The sequence below is a fragment of the Pseudopodoces humilis genome, chromosome 9 (genome assembly GCF_049639895.1).
Source record: "Pseudopodoces humilis isolate 2021_Gansu_Grassland_sample_001 chromosome 9, ASM4963989v1, whole genome shotgun sequence".
Classification (NCBI taxonomy): Eukaryota; Metazoa; Chordata; class Aves; order Passeriformes; family Paridae; genus Pseudopodoces; species Pseudopodoces humilis.
This window is the reverse complement of record NC_142208.1, coordinates 11,217,938-11,245,570: the sequence shown is the minus strand read 5'-3', so window position 1 is coordinate 11,245,570 and position 27,633 is coordinate 11,217,938. Positions and strand designations below refer to the sequence as shown.

Sequence of the window (27,633 nt, the reverse complement as noted above, 5' to 3'; positions counted from 1 at the left end):
GAGTGTGAACTTGCTGATGTTGATCTTCCTAGACTAACTGTATAGTGAGTTCCCTTTGTGGGTGTGACCACCCAGTTACAACATTAGGGTTCTTACAGATAAGATTATTAAGCAACAGATACCGAAAGGAAGTGTAGGGTTGAAAAGAAGTTTGAGCTTGATTTTGAAAATACCTCTGGATGGCATATGGTACAGATTACTGTATTCCCTTTCTTAAGAGCAAGAGGGACCTCGGAAAAAACCTTTATTCATGAAATCTTTACCTAATCCTATTATTCTTTCTCTTCTTTGCAGACGCTGTGCTATAGAAGATGCACTATTACCGATATTCTAATGCAGAAGTCAGCTGTTGGTACAAATACTTGCTCTTCAGCTACAACATTGTCTTTTGGGTGAGTACAAAATTTAGAGGCTGAAATAGGTTAGGCATAGCTAAGTTTTATTAACTTCATTGCTCTGTTTAGAGAGTACAAGCTGAAATAGTTGCCTGAAAGCAGGAAACTGATGTATAGTATGCCCCAGGTGTTTTGTAATTGAAGCAGCTTATCCTATATGAGAAATTATTATTGAAAGTGTGAGGACTCAGTATCCATATTACCCATGTTAAGTTGCTTCCCTGTTAAAATAATCCTCTTATAATGTTTCCTTTCAGATCATCTTTGATCTTTGAGTGGTGTTGCTCTAAATACACTATGCAGGAAAGAAGCAAGATTCCTCAGAGATGTGTGGCAGCACATATCATGCTCTGTGGGCAGCCAAATTGTCTGATATACTCTTGAAATACTTAGCTATGGACTAACCAGCCTGTAATGTTTGTTTGGAATTGTGACTGGGAAAAGGTCCAATAGTAGATGAGTAGTTTTAGATGTGTATGATGGTTAATGAAGCACCTGCCTTGGAAAAGAAGGCCCTTTAAAGGTTAGTGCATGGTGTTGCTCTAGAAAGAGTTAAGATGCCTGTGAGGGGAAGGTGAGGAAGCAATTTGGATATACTGAGTAATTCCTTTTGGAACTTTCAGGTCAAATGTTAAGAGTTTGCACCTGAAGTCCTAGGAATTGCAGTCAGGGAAAGGCATGAGTAGTCCTGGAAAAATGCAGATCCATTGACTTGTCCAGTGCTAGCAGCAAAGTTGCTGAAAACCCCAGAATTTTTTGCTACTGTCACCACCATTTGTTTACTAGTGCAATGCTTTAATGTGATACTGTAGCATTAAGCCAGGGGAGTTATCCTTGTGTGGATACCACAAAAGATGTGTAGAAACTTTTGTTCCATTAATTGTTAATTTGCCACAATATTGCATAGTGCAAGTGTTCATTAGGGATGGTATTTTCTGTGTTGCAGCTGAAGATGCCTTCAACAGGTCAAAAATCGTGCTTACAAGCCATCAGCTCTACAGTTCCTTTCTTCTGTATTGTACAGTTTCCATATCCCTGTAGAGGAGTGTGGCATAGTGAGGAGTAAGACTTGCCAAACTGTTCTGGTTTTTAGAGAAATCACTTCATAACTATGTGGATGCTCTTCAGCAGCTCTTCATGGTGGGATATGTGAGAAATTGACACTCTTGTTCATGAACATATTAAGATTCTTCTAGATCTGTTTTTTTTCTAGTGAGTGTCTCATGAAGTGGGGTCTATGACTGACTGTTTCTGACAACCTTTTAAAAACAGATTTTTTTTTTTTGTCTTCACTGTAAGGGGAAGACTGTCAAGAATTTGCCTCTGTTTTTTCACAGGAATCAATTTTGTATCTTTTTTCTTCTCTGCAGTCATTAGACTTTTTTAAAAACTGTATTCTCTTGAGATGAATCATGAAGATCTAAAGATTTTTCAGTTCTTTAAAGAAAAGCTTTTTTTTAAAGAGATGCCAAAACGTTGAGGAGAATTCGTAATACACACTGTGTGTTTCAGCTGATCCGTTGGCTGGAGGAATTAGCTTTCTGTACAGGTACTTGTAGTCTTGGTAGCTTCCTCAACAAAGGGGTCTGATGCTTCTGTTGATGTTATCAGGCTGACCTAGTAAATGATTCGAAGCTACAGCTTTTCTGATAAGATTTTTGGCACCTTTAGTTGTAGAACAAGCTATGTAAATGTTGAAGGCAGACGCCCCTATAGGCAATCCATGAATCATTTAGCTGACACAAGGATTCAGGAGCCTGTGAAATCCCGCTGGCTGGGATGACTACAGATTCACCATCTGTGAAACAGAGTAAATTTGCTGTGTGCCTTAATCGAACTGAAGGACTATAAAGCCAGAAGGAGAAATGTAACTATAACAAGCAGCATTTAAGGAGGGAATGCTAGTTTTGATTCACTTTCCTTGGGTTGCAGGAGAGGTGCTTCTGGGAACTTGTTTGTGAACATTTGTTAGTGAGCGTGGTTTTAGAGGTGGACGAGGGAATGGGTTTAGCTAGATGTCAGAGGGCCTTTTGCCCATACCAGCTGTTAGACCTCTCCTGTGTTTCAACTCAGGACAGTTTATCCACAAACCACGTGCATGTAAATAGTTGCATTTGTTCTGTCATACTTATTAAAGGTAAATGTTGACTTTCCCATTGCAACTCTAAAGATATCATACAGTGTATAAACTTTAAAGCATGTGGTGATGTAAAATCCCAGAATTTTTGAACTTTTCACTGAGTGGTTACTGCAGTTTGTCATGCATCAAATACAGTTCATATTGATTGGGATGAAACAAAATACTGAACTCAAAGAGGGCAAATATGACTAATAATGGCAAGCTCAGTGTAATCACCCTTTAAAAATCTGTAAATCTTCATTCTTTGGAAGTCACTTTTTTTTCAGTTGAGTGACTTGGGAATAGAAAGTTCTGGCTTTCAGTTGTGCACTGCTGGCTTGTAATATCACTTCCCTGTTCTTTTAAGAAAGGGAATGGAGGCCATAGGAAGGCTCTGCCTAGGCATGATTTTGTTGTGTGATTACTTTGTTTCCATCTTGCTTTTTAAGCATGCTCACAAAACTTAGCTTGTCCAAGTACACTCTTGTTAACGAGTGGTGATAAGGCAGTACAGCCATTAAGATAGCCCTGCAGAGAGCAAGATAAGAAGGCTGGACCTTTTTGTGCTGGAAAGTTGTTTTTTTTGTGGGTTTTTTTTGTGTCAAATAACTTAAATAACTTTATTTGTCATGGTGCAATTTAAAGACTGCAACAATGCCAAGTGAAGAGCTTGGTTTTGGCACCTTTCTGTTCTGAGTCATTCTGCAGTTGAGTGAGCTCTTCTGTGAAAGCTCTGGTGCTTGCTGCTTTGCCTACAGTTGGAAGGTTTTTTTGGGGGTAGGCTGAGAATTACACCTCAGCTGGCCCATGGCTGTTTCAGTGAAGTGAAGGATTACATGTGGGTTCTACCAAAGCCTTTTAGGTTGCATATGAGCTTACTGTCTCTCAAATGAATTGAGAGGAGAGGGTAAAACAGCTTTTAGCTACTGTCATCTGGCTTTATCTTCTAAAGGTCTGTAGTTGTCTTTGACTCTTAAGGGTTATTGGAGACAAAACCAGAACTTGTCAGTCATCCTATAGGAGATGGGGCATTTTGCCCTGAACGTGGTGATGATGGGCAAAAATTCTCTTCAGCTCTGGAAGAGAATTCTGAGTTCATCTCTTTGAAAAATAAGAGAAGACCCAGGTTAGCATAAGATTTTCTTGGCTTTAGCTCTATGTATGTTGTTTTCCAGGAACTTCTGAAACAGCAGCAATGCTGTGCCAGGAAGAGGAGAGAATGTACCACCAGGTGGTTTCCTGACCCTGAGAGGAAGAGCCTCTGAAGAGACAAGGATAGGAAGGAAGGGCTGCAGGCTGCTGATTGCTCTAGCATGGTTGGAGCTGCAGTGTAAAATAGGATTATCCAAGGAGTGGGAAATTTATTCTCTGTAAGAGTATACAAAAACTGCATGCAATTCTTATTGCTGCTGATCAGACCTAGGGACAGACCGACCCACAATCAGTTTGTATGCAGAGTTGTCTTGCAAGAGTTACTTAACTGCTGCCTACAATTGAGAAACAAATTAGCTGTTTTCTCGGTTGATAGTGTGATTCTGACAGCATAGGAATCATAGGAATTAAAAGTGTGATTGGGAATGGATAAATGAGTAATGCTTAAAAGTGGTAATTTGGTCACAGTGTCTCTGAGCTGGCATCAGTTTTGTACATCTGAGCAGAGCCTAGTTTGATGCCCTGTGTTAAGAAAGTGGATTTATCAGTTCTAAAGCAGAAAATAAGCAAACACTGCTAATAGTGTTTCAGTTTCCTATTCAAAGGGGCACAATTCAGCTGCTTTGTGTATGTTTCCATCTAACCTTTCAGGCAGTATAGGGCTTAAAGGACTTTTAGCACAGTAGTGAATTGGGAAGTCAAGTTTGTTCTTGTTTACATGTCATTCAGATTCTAGTGTAAGGCAAATTTAAAATGCTGTGCTTTTCTTTGAAACAGCTAACTAGTTTACTCTCACCTTGGGAACACTTTTGATTGTCCTTGCTTTCTTCTCAGCTGCCTGTTGTCACATTCACTTGGCCATTTACTTCAGTGAGCTGAAGAAAGTTGAAACTTGGCCTTTAGTTTAGTTAGTTCCCTGGTCTGCCTAGTAGGCATCACATGGATGCCTCTGTGGAAATGTGTTAGAGAGGATATTTTCCTGGGGCTAATTCTCTGTAGAACTCTGGGCATGCTCAATCACACAACTTCTGAGCTAGTAAGATCACAGTGTATTTTACAATGGTTTTCAGTGAGATACTTCAAAGTATCTTGCACATGGTCTTTAAAGCAAAAGGGTTTAATTTCATTTTTCATTTCACTACTATTTTACTTTGTTGCAAATTGGTTATTTTGGTGATTGCACCTATCAATGTAGTGGCTGATGACTTTGTTTATTCTGCAAGTACATAGTACTTTAATGGATTTTTCCTAAAGGAACTCGATGTATCTGGTTTGGTTGCTTCTAGTGAAAAATATTAATTGCTTGTCTTAGTTGAATTAAGTTCTAGATTTATCTACATTGGTTTAATTAGAAAAAGTTGGGTTTTTTTCTGATAAACTCTATTTTCGTTTTAGATAGATGCTTATGGAAATAACTTTGCTAAAATAGTACAGTTTCTTGAAATGGAACATTTTATAAAAATATGAGAGCAAAGTTCATGTTCAAAGGTGAGAATAATGCATACTAGTGAAAAATCTACTTAATCAAAAATCCATTGCAATTTAATTAAGTAATTATAATGAAAGGCAGAGAATTTGAAGAGGTCATCCTATTTCCAAATTCAATAGAACAATATTAGTATTCCAGTATCCTTTATTTGTGTATACAGAGTGGAATATGTCTTCCCAATTATTTTTTCCACCTGATTTTCTGTAGAAAAAGTTTCCAAAGATCCAGCTTTCTGTGTAATTTACCTTGATTACCGCAAATTATACCAGCTGTCTTCATCTGTCTCCCAGCATTCCTACAGCATTTGGAGTGAAAAGGATGAAGGATGCATCAATTACATGCACTGTGCAACTTAATGACATACAAGTTTGATTACTGACTGTTTTCCCTGCTTTTTTTTGATCAGAAGATCACTGGGTTAAGATTTAGGGTTAATCTGGATCAATATTCTCTTTACATTGATGTGGTTTTTAATGGTATTTTTCAAGTTATGTTTTGATCCAGATGATCACTTTAGATGTTCTTAGCTGATTCAGAGTCTGAGGTGAGTAGTCATTGTGCTATTGCTTATCGAGCAACATCTGGGAATTTATTTAGCACTGCTTTGTCCAGTTGTACCTCCGTGTATCTCAGTGGTGGTTTTGGTTGCTTAATCTTTAAGACCCAGAATATGGCATATAATAATTCCTGCCTGGACAGAAGTGTTTAACATAATTTGACTAATTTTTACAGAGTAACGTGGGTGATGCTTGCAGCCCTTTCTGGCTTTGCTTCCCCCCAGGCTCCCCAGCGGAGTAAGTCCAGAACAACTTCACTTGCCCTGAGTGATCTTAAAGCAAGCAGCCCATGAGCCCAGCAGTATTTTACACTCTCACATCTGTTTTCTTGTGTGACTGTAAGAGGGTTCCATTCTTGCTTCTTGCCTGTGCTGTAGAAAATTGCCTGGGATTCCCATTTAGTTCATGGGGCTGCTGTATTTCCTAGAGAAAAGCATTCCTTTTCCAAAGTGTTTTTTCAGTTGTTGGGATTCACTCTTCAGTGCCTGTAAGACTTGGCACTGGGGAGGCAACTACAGTCCTTTTTACAGGATAATCAAATCCTTTAGGCTAGAAAAGATTTCTTAAGATTCAATTCAGCCATGCACAACAGCCAGGTAGTCCATGTCCCTAAGTGCAATGTCTATGCATCCTTTAAATATGTCTAGGAATGGTGACTAAGCCACTTGCTCCAATGCATGATAACCTTTTCAGGGAACAAGTATTTCCTAATATCCAATTTAAACTTCTGCTGGTGCAAGTTGAGGCCACTTCCTCTTGTGCTGTTGCTTGTTATGTGGGAGGAAAGACTGATATCCACCTCACTACACCCTCCTTTCAGGTAGTTGTAGAGAGCTGTAGGGGCCCCTTACAGAGTTGAATGCTTTTTAAGTAGTGAGGAAGAGCTGCCCTTTTGTTATGGAGAGGTAATTTTAGTTTGATTATTGAAATGGATATTAAAAACAAGATGCCTGTGCATTGAAGAAAGGGAATAAAATATTAGAACAATGAACTCTTGTTCTAATTGAACAAGATTTGAAATTCTAATTGAAGTTGCTTCATTTGAGTGACTATACAAGCATATGAATTAGTGGAGGGTTTGTAGCAAGTTAAATTTGGTGCTTGTGGAAAGTAGGCAAACGGACCATTAATCTAGCATGATTCAGATGGACTTCAATGAAGTAAGGATTCAGAAGATAAACTGTATCTAATCAGAGAAGAGGCTAATATAGAGAGCCTTGATGCTGAGAAGTTCCAGGGAGCAAGCATGGCTACTGTCATAGCCATAATATTGGTACTATTAAGTGACTAAACAAGGAATAACCTCAAAGGACGTTAAATATTCTGACATCTTCATTAGTGGGCAGGCAGACATTTTATAGCAAGTCACTGGGACAAGGATAACTCCCACTTGCATGCTGCTCTGTGGGATCATCTGTTAAGGACTATGTGCTTCTTGAGTAATCATGAAGAATCAAATTAAAATACTTTTTTTAAAAAGTAATTTATAAAATGCATTGATATTGTGGAATAAACGCCCTTCAAATAATCTTTGTAAGAGATTGACCTATGGGAAGGAAGGTCCCATTACTATTGTCTCAAATTACAGGCAATATTTGATTTATTTGACCAATAGTGCTACTAGCTGAAGTTTTTTGAGAATGTGGTTGATTAGTACATCTAATTAATTTTTCTTTTTTCTTTTTTCTTTTTTTTTTTTAGCTAGCTGGAGTGGCCTTCCTTGCAGCTGGTCTGTGGGCATGGAGTGAAAAGGTAAGGTATGACATGGTCTTACTTCAGTGGCTGCCCACTCCTGCTCCAGTAAAACTACTTCCTCAGGAACCAGCAAAAGTTAAATGCAGCATCTGAGCTCAGGAACATGTTCAAATAATCTAAACAGATTTTAGTTGGAATTTGCTTCTTGTCCCTGGTCAGGAGTTAAGCTGTGACCCTTGATATTCAGAGCTTTATTTATAAACTTGTTAGAGCAGGACACTAGGGAGAATTTAGTCTTTGTGACCAGGTTCTCTTTCAAAAGCATGTTTTCTAAAATCTATATTTCTCTACCTCTCCTCCTTTTATTGCAAACAAATATTTGTGAGGTGTATGAGCTGTCTTTATATTTGAAAAAGCACCACTAAATCTAAATGTGCATCTCTGAAATACTTCAGAAAGATGCTCCCAGTCTGTTTGCCATCTGTTATCCACTTTATTCCCTATGGAGTGCTTAAGTGATTGTGTTTCCATGTAGAGGAACAAAACTGGGCAACATAATTTAGCTGAATAACTCTTATTCTTAGCAAAGGTTTCTTGCAGCTAGGGAGCTTCCTCACCTGAGGGAAGTTAAATGCACGTGTACTCAGAGTTCTCCTGTTACAAGAGAACAGAATGATACAGGTATAGAAATGAATGGTTCCCCCATTGAATGGCTGTAAAAGTATGGGTTTAATGAATTCCAGCAGTAGGAGAAGGTGACCATCACTAGATTCGCTGACCTGCATCTCAATCAGGAGTGGAGAGCAGGTGCCCTCGCAGTTCAGTTGTGCCACTAAGTAGTAAGACTTCAATTACCATCATATGTTCACTTTTCCTTAATTGAAGTAGTTTACACACAGCAGCTATCCACATGCAGAGAGGTTCTGAGATTCCTCTGCTTTTTGTAAATGAGCTTAAGGGCAATTTTAATTCTGAGGTATTTATTCTCCTCTTTCCTGCTCCCTGTGTGCTTGTGCACATTCTCATAACTAGATTAGTCCTTCCACTGCTATATAGTGAGCAACCTATCTCAACACACAAATGCATTGCCTCCTGTTTTGTTGTTGCAACAGAATTTTCTTTCCAACCCTTTGAGAATGTTAAACTTGCCTTGAATTTGTGTTCTCTAGTGTTCATTCTTCTGTTTTGTAGACAAGCACATAGGATCTGTGTTGTTGGAGACTAGTATCTTCATTTGCCAAATTTGCTTTATGGTACATTGAAATTACTTAAAGGCAAAGGCATATTCTGTCTTTATTTTTTAAACTTTGCCTGAGCTCTTTCTGCTCTCTGTGCTATCTTGCAAATAAATGCTTCAAAGCCTTCCCTGTGGTTTTGAACTTCTGAATGGCTCATGGAATCTGTTGGTTATTTTTTATGTCAGCTGTTCTGTGCTATGTTTTCAGTCTTTCAGAGTAGTGCCATTCTTCAGCCAATAGTGCCTGTATTTTACAGATAAACATCTTGGTGAACAATAGATGGGAAGTAAGAGAAAAACATTGCAGAAACTGTGCTGCAGTGGTAAACCCAAAGATAAACTACAGGTGGGGGAAGAGTTCTGAACATCCTGTCTCTTACCACAACATGAAGTACATTAGGACCATTGCATGTCTCTGATTTTGTCTCTTTGTGCATTAGGATTACACTTTAGATTAATTCCTCAGCATTTTTTTTCTCTGTTTATAAATTCCATGCTTCTCTTTTGGCTGATAATATGTTGAAATGAGACTGCTGTTTTGTGAGAAGTGTTGAAAATACTACTTGGAAAAACATTACCATCCTTACTGCTGTTATTTGATTAAGATCCAGTGTCTCTAACTGGTGTATCTAATTGGCTTATCCTTATGATTTTGTAACTGGCTTCAGTTATCTTGAACAGTTATGTAAAAGTTAACTTGCATATAATTTTAAGATATCTGTCAAACAAAAAATACTGCAAAAATCATGACTAATGAATTGTTATAAAGTGTTGGTAGAAACAAGGTGATTAACACTGAGCCCTCTTATCAGGAAAACAGTTTTTTTTTTGATAGAATGGTTTCAAGGGGGACACAAAGGGAGGTCTGGGAAACTAGAGGCTAATCAGCCTAACTTCATTCCAGCAAGTTCATGGCCAATAAGAAATGGAGAGGAAACAGTCAGTTTTCATATCAAGACTCCTGCTTAGAGGGACTTGAAGAGCATAGAGAAATAAGTCACTGTTCCATGTAACTGAAAGAAAGATTTAAAGTGTGAGTTTTGTTTCAGAATGTCTGACACTGACTGCAGGTATCAGGCTGCACTCCTGTGTACCTGAGGAACTCTGTGTTGGAAAGGGCAGCCTGTTTGTACAGGAAAGGTGCAGATGGCACAGGCAGTAGTGTCTTTAGTGAAATGGGTGTGGTGGGATGAGAGTTTTCGGAATTAATTCCCTGTTTTCTTCCTTCAGGATTTTTGACTTAACATCTTTTCTTAGGCAAAATCCCTATAACCTTCTTTTTAAGAGCATGTAAACATTAAGCATGAACATGAAGAAAGTGTTGTGAACCAGTGACATCTGAGGGTAGCCCAGTTCCTGCCAACTTCTATTTGTAACATGGTTTGATCAGAGGAAATTGTCTTCCAAAAAATGTTGCTTGAGTAAGCAAGATTGTCTGAAAACAAAAAGCTTGAGTTTGGGTGTGGGAAGGAGGTGGCTGGCAATAGTTATGCATGTTTCAGCATCCTGGTCCCACAGTTTGTTTCACAGCATGCTGCTTCTATAAGGATGCTGCATTAGCCCATCTGATCTTGACATGTTTCTTGATTGTGGAGTCTGAGCCAAGGTTTGGTTAAGTGGGACTCTCATAATTAGCCAGGTAGACCAAGTTTGTTAGTTAGCTGTGAAATGTAACAGTTTTTAAAAATGAAATTGTGTGACTGGTAACACATTATCAACAAACTAGGACCATTTTCTAATAGCCTGTTTCAGCTGTTAGTCACCAGCTGTTGCAAGTCAATTCTGAATTCTACAACTCAATTATTTTTTTTTTTCTTTTCACCCCATCAGCAAGTTTTAATAAAAACAGCTCTGTCTTGTTGTTACCAAATTAAGAGCTCTGACAGAATCTGTTATGGAACATGCTATGAAAGAGGATGGAGCCCTGTGGATCACTGTAGTACTGTTAATCAATGTCTTCAGCTGATGGAGTTTCTCCAAGGGCACATTTTCTTCTAATGCTATATTTTGAAGGTTTTATTTTTGTTAAGTAATCAGTTGAATAAAAAACGATAGGGATTTTTCCAAGGTGTTGTCTTAGGATGTATATCCTTTGCACTTAACTCTAGAACAGAAACCTGGGTAGAAAGATGGGAATTTGCATTTTATTGAAAGAATTAGGCAGCTTATTTCTTGTCTCTGATATTTTTCTCTTACGCTAAATGTGGTTAGCTTGAGAATATACTTTATAAAAAAACAAATAGTGAACATGTGATAATGGGATATTTATTGTGCTGTGCTGATTTTTATTTCTTTGTTTCAAAAGTGAAAATATTTCCTTATTAAAATGTTCTGAGTGTTGTTGATGATTGTATGATGAACACTCAGATTTCTGCAAGTGTTGGGTGTCCCTACAAATCATTCTCATGAGGAGTTTCTGTTGTTTGTCCCTTCTGCTTCTGTGTGTTCCATCTGTGTGTTCTTGCACATCACATGAGAAACCTGTTATGTGTATTTGATGGAATTTTAATGGTAGCTGGTGTAGTAACTTTTTAAAACCTGATCTAGAAAGTTTAAGGAAGGTTTTCACTGTGCTAGCATTACATTCACACAGATTTAGCAATCTAGGCAGGCTTCATAGCAAAGATTGTCAAGATAAGTGGTTTCTGGATAGTGAACAAAAAAGAAAATATTACTTCTATGTTAGGCAAATTGAAAATATAGAGAATAGATAACTCCTTGTGATGTAAGAATTTTTACCAGGAGTGAAAAGGGAGTGTTTAGACTATAATTTTATATTTCTGAAAGAGTTTGGAGGAGCACTACTAAGACTCTTTGACACTAGAAGGGTTGTAACTAAATGAGAGGAAAAATCCTCTTCCCTTGAAAGCCAAAAAAAGATTATTTCCCTCTTTAAAATGTCATCCATAAGGTGCTTTGTCCTTGGAATGTCTTTCCCTTTCTTCCACTTAAACATTAGGATTAGAAAAATTTTCTTAATTTATTTTTTAGACCATGATATTGGGTTGCCCTTCTGATTGATGCATTTCAAGTTAATACAAAACATTAATTCTTTTGCCTTGAAACTAAACGAACATTCGGTAATAGAATTGTGCTTTTGGCACCATCTTGTGGAATTCTCTTTGGCAAATAGACCTAGGAGGATGTAATCTGAGAAACTGACTTATTAAGAGAATTGCTAGCTATAACTTTATTAATTCTTCTTCTGGGGTGAAGAAAGCTGGTACTGTCAATGACCATTTTACAACAAGACTTTTTTTTTGTTGGTGTCACTGTTGGCAAATTCAAGGGTTTGCAACCAGTTCATTCTGAATCATGTGGAAATCATCCAGAATGAATGCTGAGTGAAATAACATGCTTACAAGTAGTCACATTCTGTTCTTGCTTTTTCTTTCAGGGTGTATTGTCTGATCTGACAAAGGTGACTGGTCTTCACGGTCTGGACCCAGTGGTGCTTGTCTTAGTGGTGGGAATAGTGATGTTTACTTTGGGATTTGCTGGTTGTGTTGGAGCACTGAGAGAAAACATCTGCCTGCTGAAGTTTGTAAGTAACATCATGATATGAGGGAATTAATATATGTGTGAAGCTGGCAAATGATGAAGAACTGGGCGCAAACCCAGATAATTAATGATAGAATTTGGTTTGTGACAAAGTATATGGTAAGCTTGCTGCTTTGACAAACCTCTGAGTAACGGTACTGAAAGCAGGGGTGGTTCCAGCTTATCTGTTTTCCTCTTTGTGGAACATGTTCTTCCTTGTCTTTTTTAATTTGTTCTGCTCTGCAGTGATGTTATGGTAGGTATATCAGAATCTAATATTGTGACGTTATGGAACATGCTTGTCAGGAATTACTGAGAGAATATAGTACAGTGGAACAAAATCCCTTAAAAGCTTCAAAGTTTCTTGTAAGTGTTTCCAAAACTTTGGGACTTGAGTGACTGACGTAAAATTTCTGAAATGATTGTTTTTATGCTAAGGCTGCTTCTTTGCTTTAGATCTGAAAACAGCGAAGCTGGACAAAAAATTAAAAAGAAAAGTAATTATAAAATTAGAAACAATCCAAGAGGCAATATCAAGACTTCTTTAACCATGTTTTACAGATTCTCATTTATTATTGTTTTCACTGCTGTACATGATGACTGTGTGTGATGCTTTTTACTGTCAAGTTCAGGTGACAAAAACAAAAGGATAACTCTGCGTCCTGGGGGTTTATTTACCTTGTATTCTCACTGTGCTCAGTGTCTGTACTGAATCAAAATTTGAACCCAATTCTGTCTGTTTCTGGTGATATAGGGGTGCATTCAAAATTAATGCATATTTTCTAATTTAGGACTTTTTTTTTTTACAGTTCTGTGGAACAATTGTGTTTATATTCCTGTTGGAGCTGGCAGTAGCAGTTATGGCTTTCCTGTTCCAAGACTGGGTGAGGGACAGGGTGAAAGAATTCTTTGAGAATAACATTAAATCCTACCGAGATGACATTGATCTCCAGAACATCATTGATTCACTACAGAGAATTGTAAGTTCATATCCTGTCACTTTGATGCCTTCTAGGAGAATATAGATTTAGAAGTTGTCATTTTATTTAATAGAATTATAAGATTTTGTAGCTAATTGTACTGTGTTACAGATGTGACAGTTTTCTTCCTTCTGTGTTGAAAGCAGCAGGAAGGAAAGATATTCTGAGATCTAGGCTTGTTCTGATGTCCTTTGTGGAAGCTCTCTCAGACATGCATATGCCTTTGACTTTCTCATTTGCTCCTCTTTCCCTTGCTCCCTAAGAAAAATCTTCCTCTTAAAATAAATTTACAATGTAACTAATTGTATCTGACAATTACATCTAAAGTGATAATTTTTATGATTTTGCTTGACATGCTGACACCTGTTTGCAGGAGCAGTATTCCAGATGTATTGCTTTGATTTCACAGAGCCCTGTTAGTTTACTCTGCTATTGCATTAATTCTGCACAGACTTGGGGATGGCGAAGATTTGTAAGCAAACACTTACTGGCTGGAGGTATTTTAGAGATAATTTATCCACTGAACAAACTTCTGGCATATATTTATCTGTTGCAGAACCATTGCTGTGGTGCTCAAGGTCCAGAAGACTGGGATTTTAACATATATTTTGACTGCAAGAGTGAAAGCAAAAGTCGTGAGAAGTGCGGAGTTCCTTTTTCCTGTTGTATACCTGATCCTGCTGTAAGTTGTTTCCTGGCTTTGTTCTTGCTCTGAGACTGTAAAGTTATGACAGGAAGTACTTCCTGAATAAGGTGTTGAAGGGCTTTGAGGTATCCTAAATGACCAGAAATTACTGTTGTGCAGACAAACTTTTTTTCAATTTCTGTTGTATTCTTTTTAGAGTCTAAACGTGGCAACCTGGTAGCTGAAAATGTATTGTCACCAGGAATTCAAGCTATTTTAGTATGGTTTGGATCTGAAGCACTGGTGGCTGGCATTTTTTTATTCCCTGTGTGGTGTATCCTTGGGCTCCTGGCCTTTATACCTGGCTTGTAAGGAGCTGAGAGCTCTGTCTTAGCAGTGTGTTTGCCCCAGTAGAAATTAATGTTTCACCACCCCTCTGCCAGACAGACAGGAGGAACTCCATTTGCTGCTTTTTTTGTCAGTAATTAGTAAAGTATTCATGTATGAAGTTTAAAACTTCTGAGTCAGTCCTTGGTTTTGGCAAGGTTTAGGTGCTTACTGGTTAATTTGCTTTACTAAACTTTTTGTGAGCCTTACGGAAGATGCCAAAATGTGGAGGTAGGAGCTAACATATAGTACTTTATGGTATTACTGGGAATACTTACAGCTCAAAATCCATCCGGGAATCCTTGTGCAGAGAGTGAGCCACTGGTAAGTTATATTTAATACCTGGTAGGCTTCTGATTGTATTGGAAATCAGCCATGGAAAGCCTTTGTCAGGGACATATTCCATGTTTAGATTCCCCAGTAATTATTTTCTAGTTTAGTTTGGAGCGGTACTGTTTAACTGCACATTTTTCTGGTTTTGTATTTAAGGAGGCAGGAGGATGCTTAAATCTGTTTAATGTGAGATTCTATTATTAATATTTCAATATAACTTACTATGCATTTTGTAAATGCAAATGTCTTCCTTGTGTGCTGGCAGCTCAGTTTTCACGTTAAAAAGTTTCATGCCAAGTGATAGAAGCAGCTGAGATTTCTGCTGCAGGATATCATCTTGCTAGTACACACCTTTGCTTTGTCATTAGTTTTCTTGTATTTTGCTAGGGCATTGCTTGTTTTTTCTAAAAATACTTTTTAAAACAATTGGCTCTGACAATTCTGATACGTTTATGAATATAAAAGAAAAACTTGCTGTGAGCAGAAGTCAAATGATTGGTTTATTTAAAATCTCTTTTGCTTTGCAGCAAAAAGTTGTGAATACACAATGTGGCTATGATATCAGAAAGAAGGTAAGGTGCTGTCTGTTGTGTTCTGTGCTTGCATAGGCAAAACTGTAAAAATGGTGGGGTTGCTGATAGATTTGTCAGCTCAAAATTCCAGGAACTAATGACTGTGCTACATCATACTGCAGGTAGAGCAAGGTAGACCTTGTCCTTGGTTTAAAGTAACCTTCTATTGTTGGAGGGTAGAGAACATAAGTGGGAACAGGTAAGGGGAAAGGTGTGTTTCAAAAAGGGGTAGGACTTGGATTTCAAGTGTGTGTTTCAGTTATCTGTTGTAATAGTCTAACTCTGCTGCTCTATTGTCTGCTAATTCTATGCTGTTTCTAATAACAAGATTTTCAGGAAGATACAGATATCAATCTCTGGCAGTCCCTGATTCAGATGTGTATTTTTGAAGTGTGGTTAAAAATTTTACTGCAGAAGTGACAAAACATAAGCTTAGCTAGATCATATGATTTATCTTATAATAAACTTGTGCAGAAAACTAATATTCTTATTCTTCCTTTCTACATTCAGAGCAAAAGTCAATGGGATGATCAGATTTTTGTCAAAGGATGTATTCATGCACTTGAAGCTTGGTTACCCCGAAATATCTACATTGTTGCAGGTGTCTTCATAGCTATCTCACTGCTCCAGGTTAGTTGTTATTTTGATTATTTGAAAAAAATTCCATGTTTGTAGATAAAAGCCTGCTGAAGGTAAAAGTAGTTATGGACAGAGGTAAAATAAATATTTTGAATGTGGCTTGTTTAGGTATGATAAGAGGACAGCAGGAACACCAAGTATAGTAAAGGGGAGTTAGTGTGAAAATACCTGTTGCACAAAGCAATGAAAGTCATTCTAAAAGTACACTGCAGTAATAATAGTGTGTGATAATTAGGATATATATTGTAATATTAATATAGTCATATAAAATATGTAATTATTATCTAGAATATTCCTTGTGTTTCAATGCCATTAAGGAGGGGGGATCTGCTGTCTGCTCCAGTAGATCTGAGCTCCAGCCTTCCATCACAGACCTGAAATGACTAAGATAAAATCGTGTCCTTCATGCTTAGGTTGCCTCAGCCAGCTCTTAAGTGGGCATAGCGTGCTGCTCAAAAAGGTTGGGAACGTAAGAGCAGGGAAACAGGTGAACAGGTTGCAAATGTGATCTTAGCAGAATCAGATGGAAGATGCTGGCTTCTATTGCCTTATCAGTGCCTGATTCATCAAAGAGAGAGATGAAGTTCTCAATAAATCATATTAGATTGCTGCTTTCAAGGTGGATCCTGCTTTCATTGTGGCAGTTGTTTGTGCTGCGTTAATTTCTATGGTGTGAAATTCCTTCACTTCAATGGGAAATAATAAACTTTTAAATCTGCTACAGAAAGTATTTTCAGTGTAATTGACAATAGTTGAGTATTGAGTGCTAGCAAAAGACCTTTATTCAGCCCTGGTAATACTGTCTTCTGTAGCTTAGGATTTGATGCAGTTTTATTGCCATCTGGTGATGGTGCTTCCATGGGTTTGAGAAATGCTGTGCTAAGAACAGGACCTCTTGCTAGGAAGATGGTCAAGACACAAAGTTTAATCTTCTGGCAGTGCATTGATTGACAATAACTTGACAATGTTGTTCTTTATTCATGTCCCAAGGCTTTGTGAAACCACTTTGTTCTTTGTATTTTCCAATTGGGTCTTTCTTGTGCATTAAGCTGTTTCACAGTGAGACTGAGAATTAGATGTGACCTGACTACATTTAAATGAAATCTTTTAGCTTTCCAAAACTTCACCCCAGTTTTATGTTATTTCTAAGAATGTTTCAGGAAATTTGCTGAGTTACAAATTTATCCTCAATTTTTAAAAGAAGATTTCCCTGAGAACTTACATGGATATTAAAATTTCAAATGTCTCTGAATAATCTGGGACTACTCAAACTGTTGTCTGTGACAAGAATTTCATTTTAGTACAGATAATTGTACATTCTGTCTGTGTTTAAAAAATTGATCTGAAAACTGACTGGGCTGTTATTCAAAGTTGTGCAATGAATGAAAGTGTCTGCTTTGTAGTAGTAGGTAAGCATGGGTGTTTATGACTCTCAAACTTGGGTAAGTGGATTTCTTCTAGCTCTAAGGCATCTGGAAGCTTATTATTTTGAATGCTGTGGAAGTTTTACATGAAAGCAACTTTCTCATGAGTTTTATTACCTGCAGGATTCTGTTGCCTTTATTACTTTTTAGTAATAGCTATGCTTTGATGGATGATCCTGGCTATGAAATGGTATCTGAGCCTGCCACCAAGCATCTTGCAGACAGGTGCATTACAAGTGTTTTATCTCACAAATGGTATGTTTTTTATCTTTTTAGATTTTTGGGATTTTCCTTGCCAGGACATTGATTTCTGATATTGAAGCTGTAAAGGCAAGTAATGCCTTCTGAATATGAAAGCAGACGCATGTTGCAAGACAATATATGTTAAGATTATTGATTGGACACCAAAGTGGAAGAAATCCACGGGCCATGAAATACTTCTGTTGTTAAAAGCCTTATATGGATATTTTTTTCCCTGCTCATGCTTTTTGTTAGAAGCTGTTACAAAAAAAAAAAAACGCCAAACACGTATACTGTCTACCTTTTTTCTAACAAGACAACTTGGTGCACCAGTGTTGATCTCTGAGGAAGAAATGGAATTTCCCAAGACATCAGCAGAACAGATTTTAAAGACTGTAGCAGGGAGACATGAAACTGCTGTAAACACTTTCCTTGAAGGATTGCTATGAAAATTGTTCTGTCTTCACTCCTCTCTTCTGTCTTAAAATGTAATCTTTTCAAATGTTGCATGCTGATTTCTTTAGAACCTTGCAATTGTATTAATCTCTACAGTAGACTTATCCAGTCATTTTTGGCTACATATCCAGCAACCATAATTGGAAATTGGGGGGGGGGGGAATAAATCACAAACTCTCTAGATCTTGAATTGATTTTAGGCTGTGCAAACCCCACGCTGTTTTGAAAAATGCAAGCTGGTTCCCAGAATGGGAAAAATCTGAGTATCTTGTAGCATTCTTACAAATCTCCATTTCAGGCAAGAGGGTGTAAAGCCCTGATGCTTCCTGTCTGAGAAAAATGTAAATATTCTTTTTTTATAGAAGAAAAACCTCTTTGAAAATGCTTATCCTTTCAATGATCAATAATACCTTTACAAAGTGCTGTCTGCATACACTTCAGAATGCAGCTTGTTTCAGTAGGTAGCAAGCTTGCTGGGCTAGCTGTTGATGGCTTTTGTTATTCCTCTAGTTTCTCTCAACTGCTATGTTGATTTTCACAAGTCTGAACTGCCACTACCAGGACTGATGAAAGACTTACAAATTCAGTGTTAATCCTTATTGGAAAATGTTTTTAAATAAGGAAGCACAGATTTAGCAAAAGATTAAAGTTGTTGAACTTTTAAATCTTGTATAAAGCAATTGAGCCATCAGTTCTGCCTGGTTCATGGTTCAACTGTGAATCAAAATACAGTGAATCTGAATGATTTCTTCAGTCATTTTCTACATGAAACTGAACTAGTCCTTCTTATGTCAGGGTTTTTATTTTAATAAAGAGAAAAGTAAATTCTTCTTTCAGTCCTCCCTTTGCGGGGGTAGGGTTAGTAGATGGATCTGTAGTTCAGTAGGAGTTCCAGTCTCTTCTGTAAGACTTTGGTGTTGTATCCTTAGCTGTAAGGTAAAAGTATATGGCTGAAAAGTTCTTGGAAGTAGCTGTAGCTGTCAGTTTTACTGTGGGCCATATAACTAACATAATTTACTGCTTCCAGTGACACCAGGTTTTCAGGGAGAGCAGGTTCATTTACAGTGCCTAACAGTGTAAATTTTACTATCTATTTTTATAATGATATTTTACTATCTGTAGTGTGCCTGAAGGATTTAATACTTGTATTTCTAAAGTATATGGCTTTCCTTGGAAGCCAAACTTTTAAATATATTATGTCCTTTTTTTCTATTATGCATGTATTAACAAACATTTCACTGGCAAAAGTTTATCAACAGTTAGAATCCTTGTGTCTGGTTGATTGTCCAGACATCCTTCTAGCTTGTGATCTGTGAAGCACTTCAGACAGTGCTCAACTACTTCAGCCTTCATATAGTTCTTTTTCTGGCCAGTGATTGAGACACAACAGGAAAAGGAAGCTTGTCTAAGGATGGCTGATTTCCTTACAGTAGCAGAGAATAGTCTGCTATAAACTCATCTGAAAACCTGAAAGTAAAATGGCTAGAAGTACACCGTGGCTTTTTCAGATTTGGTGTACAAAGAAAGCAACAGCAGTAGATCACTGAGGGGAGAGCAAGAGGCATTTCTTCTGTAAAGCTGTGAATTTGAGGTCTGTATTACTAATTTGTTGAATCTGATCCACAAGGAGCAGCCAGAGATGTGTGATTGTACTACAGCTTGGCAAGCAGCAGAGCAGTGGCTAGCAAACTTTGCTTGAAATTCTGGTGCTTGAAACTTTGCAACACCCTTTCAACCACCTTACTTGGTTAAGGTTATGTGTGATAATCTGATATATGTAAAATTGGAGAAGGATGCTTCCTATTTGGAACTCCTTAGTCATAAAACATTGCATTGAAAATGCCAGGTAGGGAGTACATTTCCCTTTGCCAGTTTTTGACACAGCCAGCTCCTAATGCTGGGAAGGAATTTCAGCAGTTTGGTGAAAATCATTCTGGTGTCAAAGATGGCTGTGGAGTTCACGTACTGAAATTAGCTGCTGACAACAGCCAGCATTACAGATAAGAATTCCATGGTCTGTGAATCTTGCCAGGTTACCTGAAGACAAATTAATACTTGTGGGTTTTTTTTTTTAAGTACTGTTTGTATGCAAACCAGAGTTTAACTGAAGTATTGTATTTCTACAGTTTGTTCTTAATGGCTTTGGCCATATCAACAGCAGCCTTTGTACGAGTGTTTCAGTTATTTGGAACTGAATTTGAGAGAAGCTCAACCTATTTGAGGATCTTTAAATTCATGAAGTGATTTTTCATTTTTGCCACTGTGGATCAAACTTCTCTCTGCTTATTCAGTATCATTTTTAAAATTTTGGGGCTCTAGGTTGTTTTGCCCCTGTTCTGAAGTACATGCATACATGGTTAGTGTAATTTCTGACTTGTAATGGGAATACTTTCTACTTAGTTTTATTTAGCACCTTCTCTGTGGAGCTGCAGTGGCTTCATGGCTAAAGATTTAGGTTATGGCCTAAAAAAAGTCTTATCAGCAAAAGCAGCTGGGTGTGAGCCTGCCTCTAAAGCCTCAAAGGAAAAGTAATTCAGATCTCACAGAGAGGTTTGATACACTGTTGATGTTGAGATTTCAGAGGTTGCAACAGCTTCACAAACACTACAGTGGAACCAAGGTTTTTCATGAAGATGTCAAATGAGATCAGACTTGAAGAACTGGACTGAGAGAAGCAAACTTCAGTGTGGTCGCTTTTATTCCTCAGAAATGAGCACAGTTTATTTCCGTTAAGCAATGTATGTATTTGTCAGTCTGACAGTTCAACTGCCTCTGTTTTTATTAATAAAACTGCATTTGGACACTGTTTCCCTGTACATGAGGAGGAGGATGAATATAAGCACTGCAAAAAGTGCAGTGACCAAAGGACCCCGGGTTGCCCTGTGAAAACCTGAATGTTTCTTCCTAAGAGGTCTTTAGCTTTGGTGACCTCATTCAGTGCCATGTGGACAGACTCGTGCTTCCAGTCCATGGAGCTCAATGTGGCCATTGATTTATGTATAGAATTGCCTTGGGTTTTGTCTCCCCCTTTCCATCCTTCCTTCTTTCTTCCCCTTACTTCCTGTGCGTTGTCATGCAGCTTGAACATTGTTCAGCCACTGGAAGGGGAGCTCCTGTCTCCTATTCTGAGATGGTCTTTCTGAGTGACTTTCAATATATTTTTTTCTCAAGCCTCAAATTTGATTAAATAAAATTTAATGTTTTCTACTCCTGGAGTTTGATTCCTGGTATTTGTTGCTTCCAGTCACTAATATTCTGCTCTCGAAGGTTTAGACTGGCTACTGAGACTGCAGTTTGTGGATAACTCAGAAATGATGAAGGTCCAGGGGTGCTTGTTTTTGTATTTTGCTGAAACTAATTCGTGATAATTTTTCTTTTCAGTTTGGGCTGTTGAATAATAGATAAGACTGATGCTTTTCTCTGTATTGTTAATGGTAAGCCATGAACAAGTGAAGAGCTGCAGAATGATGCAGAGTAACTATTAAACCTCTGGACCCCCAAAAAAAGTTAAAAGTGCTGTTTTTCTTTTCTCCTATTATGTGGTAAAACTTGTTTGTGTGTTACTCAACAAGTGATAGTTCTCTGGGGTGGTTTTATGAAGTTTCTTTCTCAAGCCTACTCCTAAGAATGATATTTGATGATGAGAGTGGTAGGCTAAGTAGTGTTACTGGGTTTTGCAAGTGGGAAAGCTTTTGCAAGAACAAAGTTGTCATGTTTGTTTGCAGACATAAGCCAGTTGTTCTCAAATTGAGAACATGAGGCCTTGTTGACTTCTAAATGCAGACTTCTTTATAATGGGTTTCTGAAGATTAGTGCTTGTTTATTTTTTTCTCAATAGCTTTTCTGCTGGCTAAAAAAAAAAAATGTAATTGCTCCCAAGCATTTCAGTCTCTACCACTTCATGGTTTTGAATTTGATCTCCTAGGCCTGGAAAACACGACTGCAACATACCTTCAACTGCTTCAAAAAGTTCCCATAGGAGCAAGTTGTGGAATAGAATCTATTACCTTCCCATCTAGTGACCTTTTTAAATACAAAAGGATTCCACAGAAATTTTCAGGGGTGTTTTACTGTATTATTTTTCCATTATCTAAATCTATTAAACCCAGGTTCTCTTATGGGTGATAATGGAATGCTGGCTGCCTCTACATCCTTACCCCTGCTCACTTGTAATTTCTGCCTAATGTCAGAAATTTTCTGACTAGTTTTATTTCTGTGTCTTGTCCAAGCACTGTGTGTTCACTGTCGGTGGTTTCTTGTAAACTTTGCTTCTGCAGCGTCTCATTCCAGTTGGTGCAACTCTGAAATCAGGACAAGACTGTAGCCTCACATATTTGGGAATATAACATGTGGCAGGAGCAGGTACAGCTTCAGAGATGAGCTTTAAAATTGGAGATTGAAGGGGGAGTTAGCTTCAAGATAATTTTGGTTTTAACATGTTCACCTAACAGTTGGGTGCACAGTGTGATCCACAGTGTGCGGATGTTGAGTTGGTGCCAGTTAGCCCTTTGAATTGTTTAAGCTATAGCTTTAATCTAGCCTGTGTTTCAGGTTGTGTGATAAAAGCTTAAGACTTTTATATCATTATTTAAAAGTCCCATTGATACAAGAAAAATCGCAAGTGTGTATCCTAATCTCACAAAACCAAGCTGCTGAAAAATGTGTAATGAGTGGTAATTGCCTGATGTTTCTCCTGTGATGTTTCTTAACACCATTTGCTTGACGGGCATTTTTCCTGCTGCTGTGTGTTAGTGGTTCAGTGAAGAGCTGCATTGGTGCAAATATCAGGCCAAGGAGATGTGCTGATGAGGGGTTTTTTATACACAGCTTTCAAAGCAGGAGCTGCATCTGGGCTTCAGCAGTGTTGCTTGTGCAGCAGCATGACAAATGCAAGGGTTGCAAAGCTGGTGGTGTCTGCCTCGGCAGCGGTGCTGGTTTGGCACATGGGAGAAGGGAGCTTAGTGGGGTGTCTCTCCTCTCAAAACCTGTAATGTTGTGATGGCTTCCTGGACCACACTGGTATTGCTGTGGCTGCAGAGGTGCTCAAGGGTGTCCTTGATATTGTCCTCTTCTATCTCTTGTCTCAGATCACCTGAATGGGAGATGAAATGATGGCTTTTAGTTGCCTGTCATAGCATAGTGGCTCCCAACAATTGTTGTAAGATAAAAGTTTGGAGTATTTGCTGTTCATAATAAGGTGCTTCAATTAAAACATTTTTTTCAATAGATACCCTTTCAGCCATTGGAAGTATTAAGGACAGATTAAGGCTTTTTCCTCCTGCTTGACAGAAATAAAGCAAATTTTGAAATTCTAACATGGGACAATTTCTAGCACTTTTTTGCCTGTATGCTTTTTGCTACCTTCCATATTAGTAAGAGTCAACTCAGCCTTACTATTGTTAGTCTATAAAATGCTAAGTATATACATCTCTGGAAAAAAATCTTACAGATTGTATCTGTTATGTCAGTACTTCATAGTAGCACTGAAAGCTGCAAGTTCTTTATCCCTATTCCAGTATCCCTATTCCTTTAGCCGCACGTGTGTGGCTACAGGGATAAAACAGAGTATACTGCAAAACCCAGCTTCTCTGTCAATACAGGGTGGCTTCAGGATTTGAAAGGCAGCTCACCTTGTGATCCATCCTTGCCTGAGTACAATTGTTGTTTTCAATTTATGTAACTTTTGTGTTAAGATGTGAGAAACTGCCAAGAGATCTTTGGACTCCTGGTTTCAAGGTGCTCATTTTCATTTTGTGCTACACATCTAGGATAGTGCCATCCTGCTTGAAGCATTTTAAGTCTTTCCTGATCATGGAGTGAAACTGAAATCGTGCCCTTCACATGCTTTACTGACAGTCACTGTGTGAAGGCAGCATTGCTAAAATGATTGCTTTATCTCAGCTGCTAGTTTGCTCACAGCACAGGCAGAACAAATGTATGCCTGCCTATAAGCATAGTACAGACTGTTTCTTTGGACACAAAAATGCTCTGGGACTGCCAGGCATTTGTGCATGGTGAAGTTGGACAAAGATGTCTTTACTCCAAGACTCCAATTTTGCTATTTTGGGACCTGGTTATGCCACTGACTCACTGGAATAAGGCCTTCTCTTTTTTATTTTATTTAACTGATGGTTTCATCAGCTTTTCATAGAGAAGGAAACTACTATGATTTTTGGTGATCAATACAGAATGAATCTCTAATGTCCCTTACTCATTCACTAGAACATTGCAAGCAGCATATTTTGGTAACAGACACCACTTGTCTTCATCACAAATATTCATCCTTCTATCGCAGACAACTTAAAATGAAGTTACCTGAATTAAGAAGCCTGCACAAAAGGCCCATTGAATTGTATTTCACCTCAGGACTTGTGTTATCATCTCGCAAAAGTTTGTGTAAGCTTTGAACTAGCTGTGATTCTTTAAAAGATTCTTCAAGGGTTTCTGGAAAACAAGCAAACAAATAGTAACCCTGAGCTGTTAGCTGAAAAGAAATTATAAAGTGAATATGCTTGCTTTTTAAAAAGAAATTCTGGACTGGCTTCATTTCAAGCTGGCTATTCAGGGATGTCTTGGGCATCTGTCTTCTGCACTGAAGAATTTCTGTGCTCTTTTCTGTACAGAATTGCTTTACTGGCCTTATTCATGAAGACAGGACCAATCTTCTATTGGCTGTATATAGTTAACCTTATAGTAAATTAAAACCTGCAATGTTCAGTGCTAGATATGTTGATTCCCATTAGTTGCCCAAATGAGTTTGAGAGTTTTAATGGTAGACAAGCAGTAAAATGGGCTTTTCAGTCCTACTTGTTGGTATAGGACATTACAGATTTCAAGTTAATTTTTCTTTTCAATTTACCTTTTGGTGTACCACCCTGCAGATTTGTGGTGTCTCTTTATTGTAATAAACTGAGAGCCATTTTCGAGTTATATAGGAAAAATCTGAAAAAAATTTGTACCTAACTGAAAATTAGCTCAGGAAAAGTAGTCTGAATCTTTACAGTTTTCTTGCTTCGTTTGCAGTTTCTACAATGCCTTTTTATTTATACTTCTGCTTTTTTCTTTCCTCATGTCTGTCTGAGGATTATTTCTGCTACTTTTAGTCTTCAATGACCATTTGAGTATATAATTTGTCCTTCATTTAACCTTTATCATCTTTTATCTCCGTCACATTCACTTTCCCCCCTTTTTTGTATAGATTTCTAGCATCACATTATGCTACTCAAATAGTGCCTGTCCACACAGCATGATAATTTGACTCTATCCTAAATTAAAAAAAAGATAAAACTTCAGGCCATTCCCAAAGCTTATTGATTTTATGATTTGAATGGTGACAACCTTTATTTCATGCTGGAGAGTTAAATCTAGACAAGAAACGTGCTTTTTTTGTACACATTACCTAGAATTAACAGCATGACAATGTTTCTTAATCACTGAGGATCTTGCACAAATAAGTTCTTTTAGAAGGCAAATACCTAAATCGATGGCAGATGCTATTGCCAGGGCATTCAGAGCCTCATTCTGCATGGCAGCATGTTCGCTTGTTGTCATGGAAATGAGATGCTTCACTCCTTGTGCTGCCTGGATGGCTTTGACCACTTCCTGTGAAAGCAAAGGTAGAACAGATGGAAATCTGATGTACGAATACAGTAGAATGAAGAGAGAAATGAGATTGCACTCTTCAGCTTCTGAATAGAGAGAAATTATTTGTCTGGTGCAGTGCAAACTGCCAATATTCAAAGGCTAGAGATAACATTGCTTTTGGCACAGATCATAATTGCTTAGGGCTGGTCTAATATAGGTGGAATATCAATACTTAGAATTAACTATAGATGCATATCTGTAAGATAAATACATGTTTTGTGTTGCATCATTTGTCCTTATTCCACTCCTTCATTTCAAGCCATCAAACTAGCAAGGATTAGTTTTGCTTTATCAAAGCCTGTGCAGAGAGTACCTACTTTTTTAGTCACTACTTCATAGTAAAGCATGGCTGGGATGCCTGTGTGTAATAACACAATTTAGAAAAACCAGAAGCCTTTTAAAAAATGCCAGCACATAAAGATCATGCCAGATTAATCCATCATGGATAAGTGGGCTCTTTAGAGCTTCCAGAGGACAGCTCTGGGTTATTTTTACCATTTTAATTTGACATTTGAAACATAATTACCATTTTAATTTAAAACATACAATTTTAATTTAATTTGAAACATATTTGTGGCCCTAGAAGAGCTTTACCTGCTTACCATTTGTCAAGCCTTACTCAAGCAGGGTCAGTGTTGACAAGTGACAGTAAGAGACCATGGTGCTCGTTTCTGTGAGGCGTCTGTGCTTATGGAGTGCACAGGATTTCCCCTTTCTGGTATTGAGGCAGAGCACAGGGGTTTTCATTGCAAAGCTGTACTTGCTGTTTAATCCCTAGCTCTGTCTACAGGCTTTAGAAACGTTTGAGAAGGATGAGGTGGAAATCAATTGGCTGTTCTCGTACCTGGGATCTGTTGTGGTGCAGGATGGACGCCAGCAGCCGGTTTGCCTCTCCGCAGATGCCGCTGTGGTCGCTCACACTGCACCACTGCACCAGCCTGTTGAGCAGCATGGGGTCTTGGCCCAGGATTTCAGCTGCATCAGCTGAAGAGACAAGCATCACCAAAAGGCATTCAAAATCAGACCCCTCAGTCCGTCACAGGAATGTGAATGTAGAGGTAACTGGGGCTGTGGACCTGTGCTGTGCTCAGCAACCTTCAAGAACTCTAATTGAAGCATTTAGCTTTTAAAAGATCTTGGAAATATTTACCAAAGGAATCAGTCAGGGGAAGGACAAAATTAGCTGCTCCAGTAGACCTATCCCTTCAAAGGGGCTGCTGAAGTGGGGCTTAAAATAAGCAACTTTGTCTTTGAAAACAAATATTCTGTTGCAATACTTCAGGAGGCCCGTCCCTTTCCCACTTGGCTTTTGGTGCTTGGCCTTTGAGCCCTGCAGAAATGTGCCCATGGGCTTTTGGGAGCCTGTTTGTGCTCTTTTGGTGAGAATTCATTACTGTTGGTAGTGTGGGAAGCCAAGCCTTAGTACAGAATGGCAGCATGTTGGATGACCTGAGTCTTAGGAATGTGTGTTGAACTATGAATAAGACATTATCAGAAATTCCCCTTAATGTGGAAGAGCCTTTTAATTTGCATTCCTCTGTGTTTCAGGAACCCTGTCTCAAGACTTGCTAGAAATATTGGTGGCTGTGGTTGACATTTGAAAAAGACCTCACTAGGTAACTTTTCCTAGCAAGTGGAATTCTAATTATGTTAACATCTCTAACAGAAGGATAGGTTTGATAGAGGCATCACCCTGCTCCTGTTCCTTTACCTGTCCCTTACTCTGTGTGTTGCATTTCTTTTGAGATGTGCTGGAAGAATCCGATGGAGCATGCACCAGAAGGTCAGTGTCAATAAACCACATGATTGCTCTGGATATTTTCCAGAAGATGTAAGTCTTGTTTTGGGGGAGGGAGATGGGGAAGTACACACACTTGCTTTTTAATTTGTCCAGCATGCTAAGGAGCAATCCACAGGTCAAAAGCCCACAAGGAATTGGGAAGCTCATAGCCTAGCTGACAAACTTTGTTTTGGGGTAAGAGTTACTGGGCATTGCACAGCTACCTGCATGTTATCTGCTGTAACACCTGTCAGGAGTTCCTAGTTAGTCTGCGGAGAGTAATCCAGTTTAGTACAGAAAGCTGAAATAAGAGGCTGGAGGATGGAACCAGTTTAAGAGATTTGTTGTGAAGGCAGGTTCTTTACTCAG

The 27,633-nt window shown here is 38.3% G+C and overlaps 2 protein-coding genes across 4 annotated transcripts in view; one reads left to right on the top strand and one right to left on the bottom strand.

Annotated features, from left to right (window-relative positions):
• The window catches only part of TSPAN14 (tetraspanin 14), a 35,344-nt gene extending 14,289 nt beyond the window's left edge, over positions 1-21,055 (top strand). For 2 of the 3 annotated variants that reach the window (XM_088059648.1, XM_005520471.3), the window contains exons 2-9: positions 295-392; positions 7,414-7,464; positions 12,042-12,188; positions 12,994-13,164; positions 13,721-13,846; positions 15,037-15,081; positions 15,592-15,711; positions 17,421-21,055. In XM_088059648.1, coding sequence (XP_087915774.1) covers positions 312-392; positions 7,414-7,464; positions 12,042-12,188; positions 12,994-13,164; positions 13,721-13,846; positions 15,037-15,081; positions 15,592-15,711; positions 17,421-17,492 — 813 coding nt within the window. In that variant the 5' untranslated portion in view covers positions 295-311 and the 3' untranslated portion in view covers positions 17,493-21,055. Of the gene's footprint in view, positions 1-171; positions 190-294; positions 393-7,413; positions 7,465-12,041; positions 12,189-12,993; positions 13,165-13,720; positions 13,847-15,036; positions 15,082-15,591; positions 15,712-17,420 lie in introns of those variants that run through there. The other variant, XM_014250502.2, reaches the window with a different exon arrangement.
• Positions 21,056-21,193: 138 nt separating this feature from the next.
• LOC102106979 (rap1 GTPase-GDP dissociation stimulator 1-like) overlaps positions 21,194-27,633 on the bottom strand; it is a 31,196-nt gene continuing 24,756 nt past the window's right edge. Inside the window, exons 10-13 of the mRNA XM_014250168.2 lie at positions 26,329-26,468; positions 25,316-25,442; positions 24,156-24,284; positions 21,194-22,932 (exon numbers count right to left, since the gene is read on the bottom strand). Of these exons, the coding sequence (XP_014105643.2) occupies positions 22,799-22,932; positions 24,156-24,284; positions 25,316-25,442; positions 26,329-26,468 (530 nt within the window). The 3' untranslated portion in view covers positions 21,194-22,798. The remainder of the gene's footprint in view (positions 22,933-24,155; positions 24,285-25,315; positions 25,443-26,328; positions 26,469-27,633) is intronic.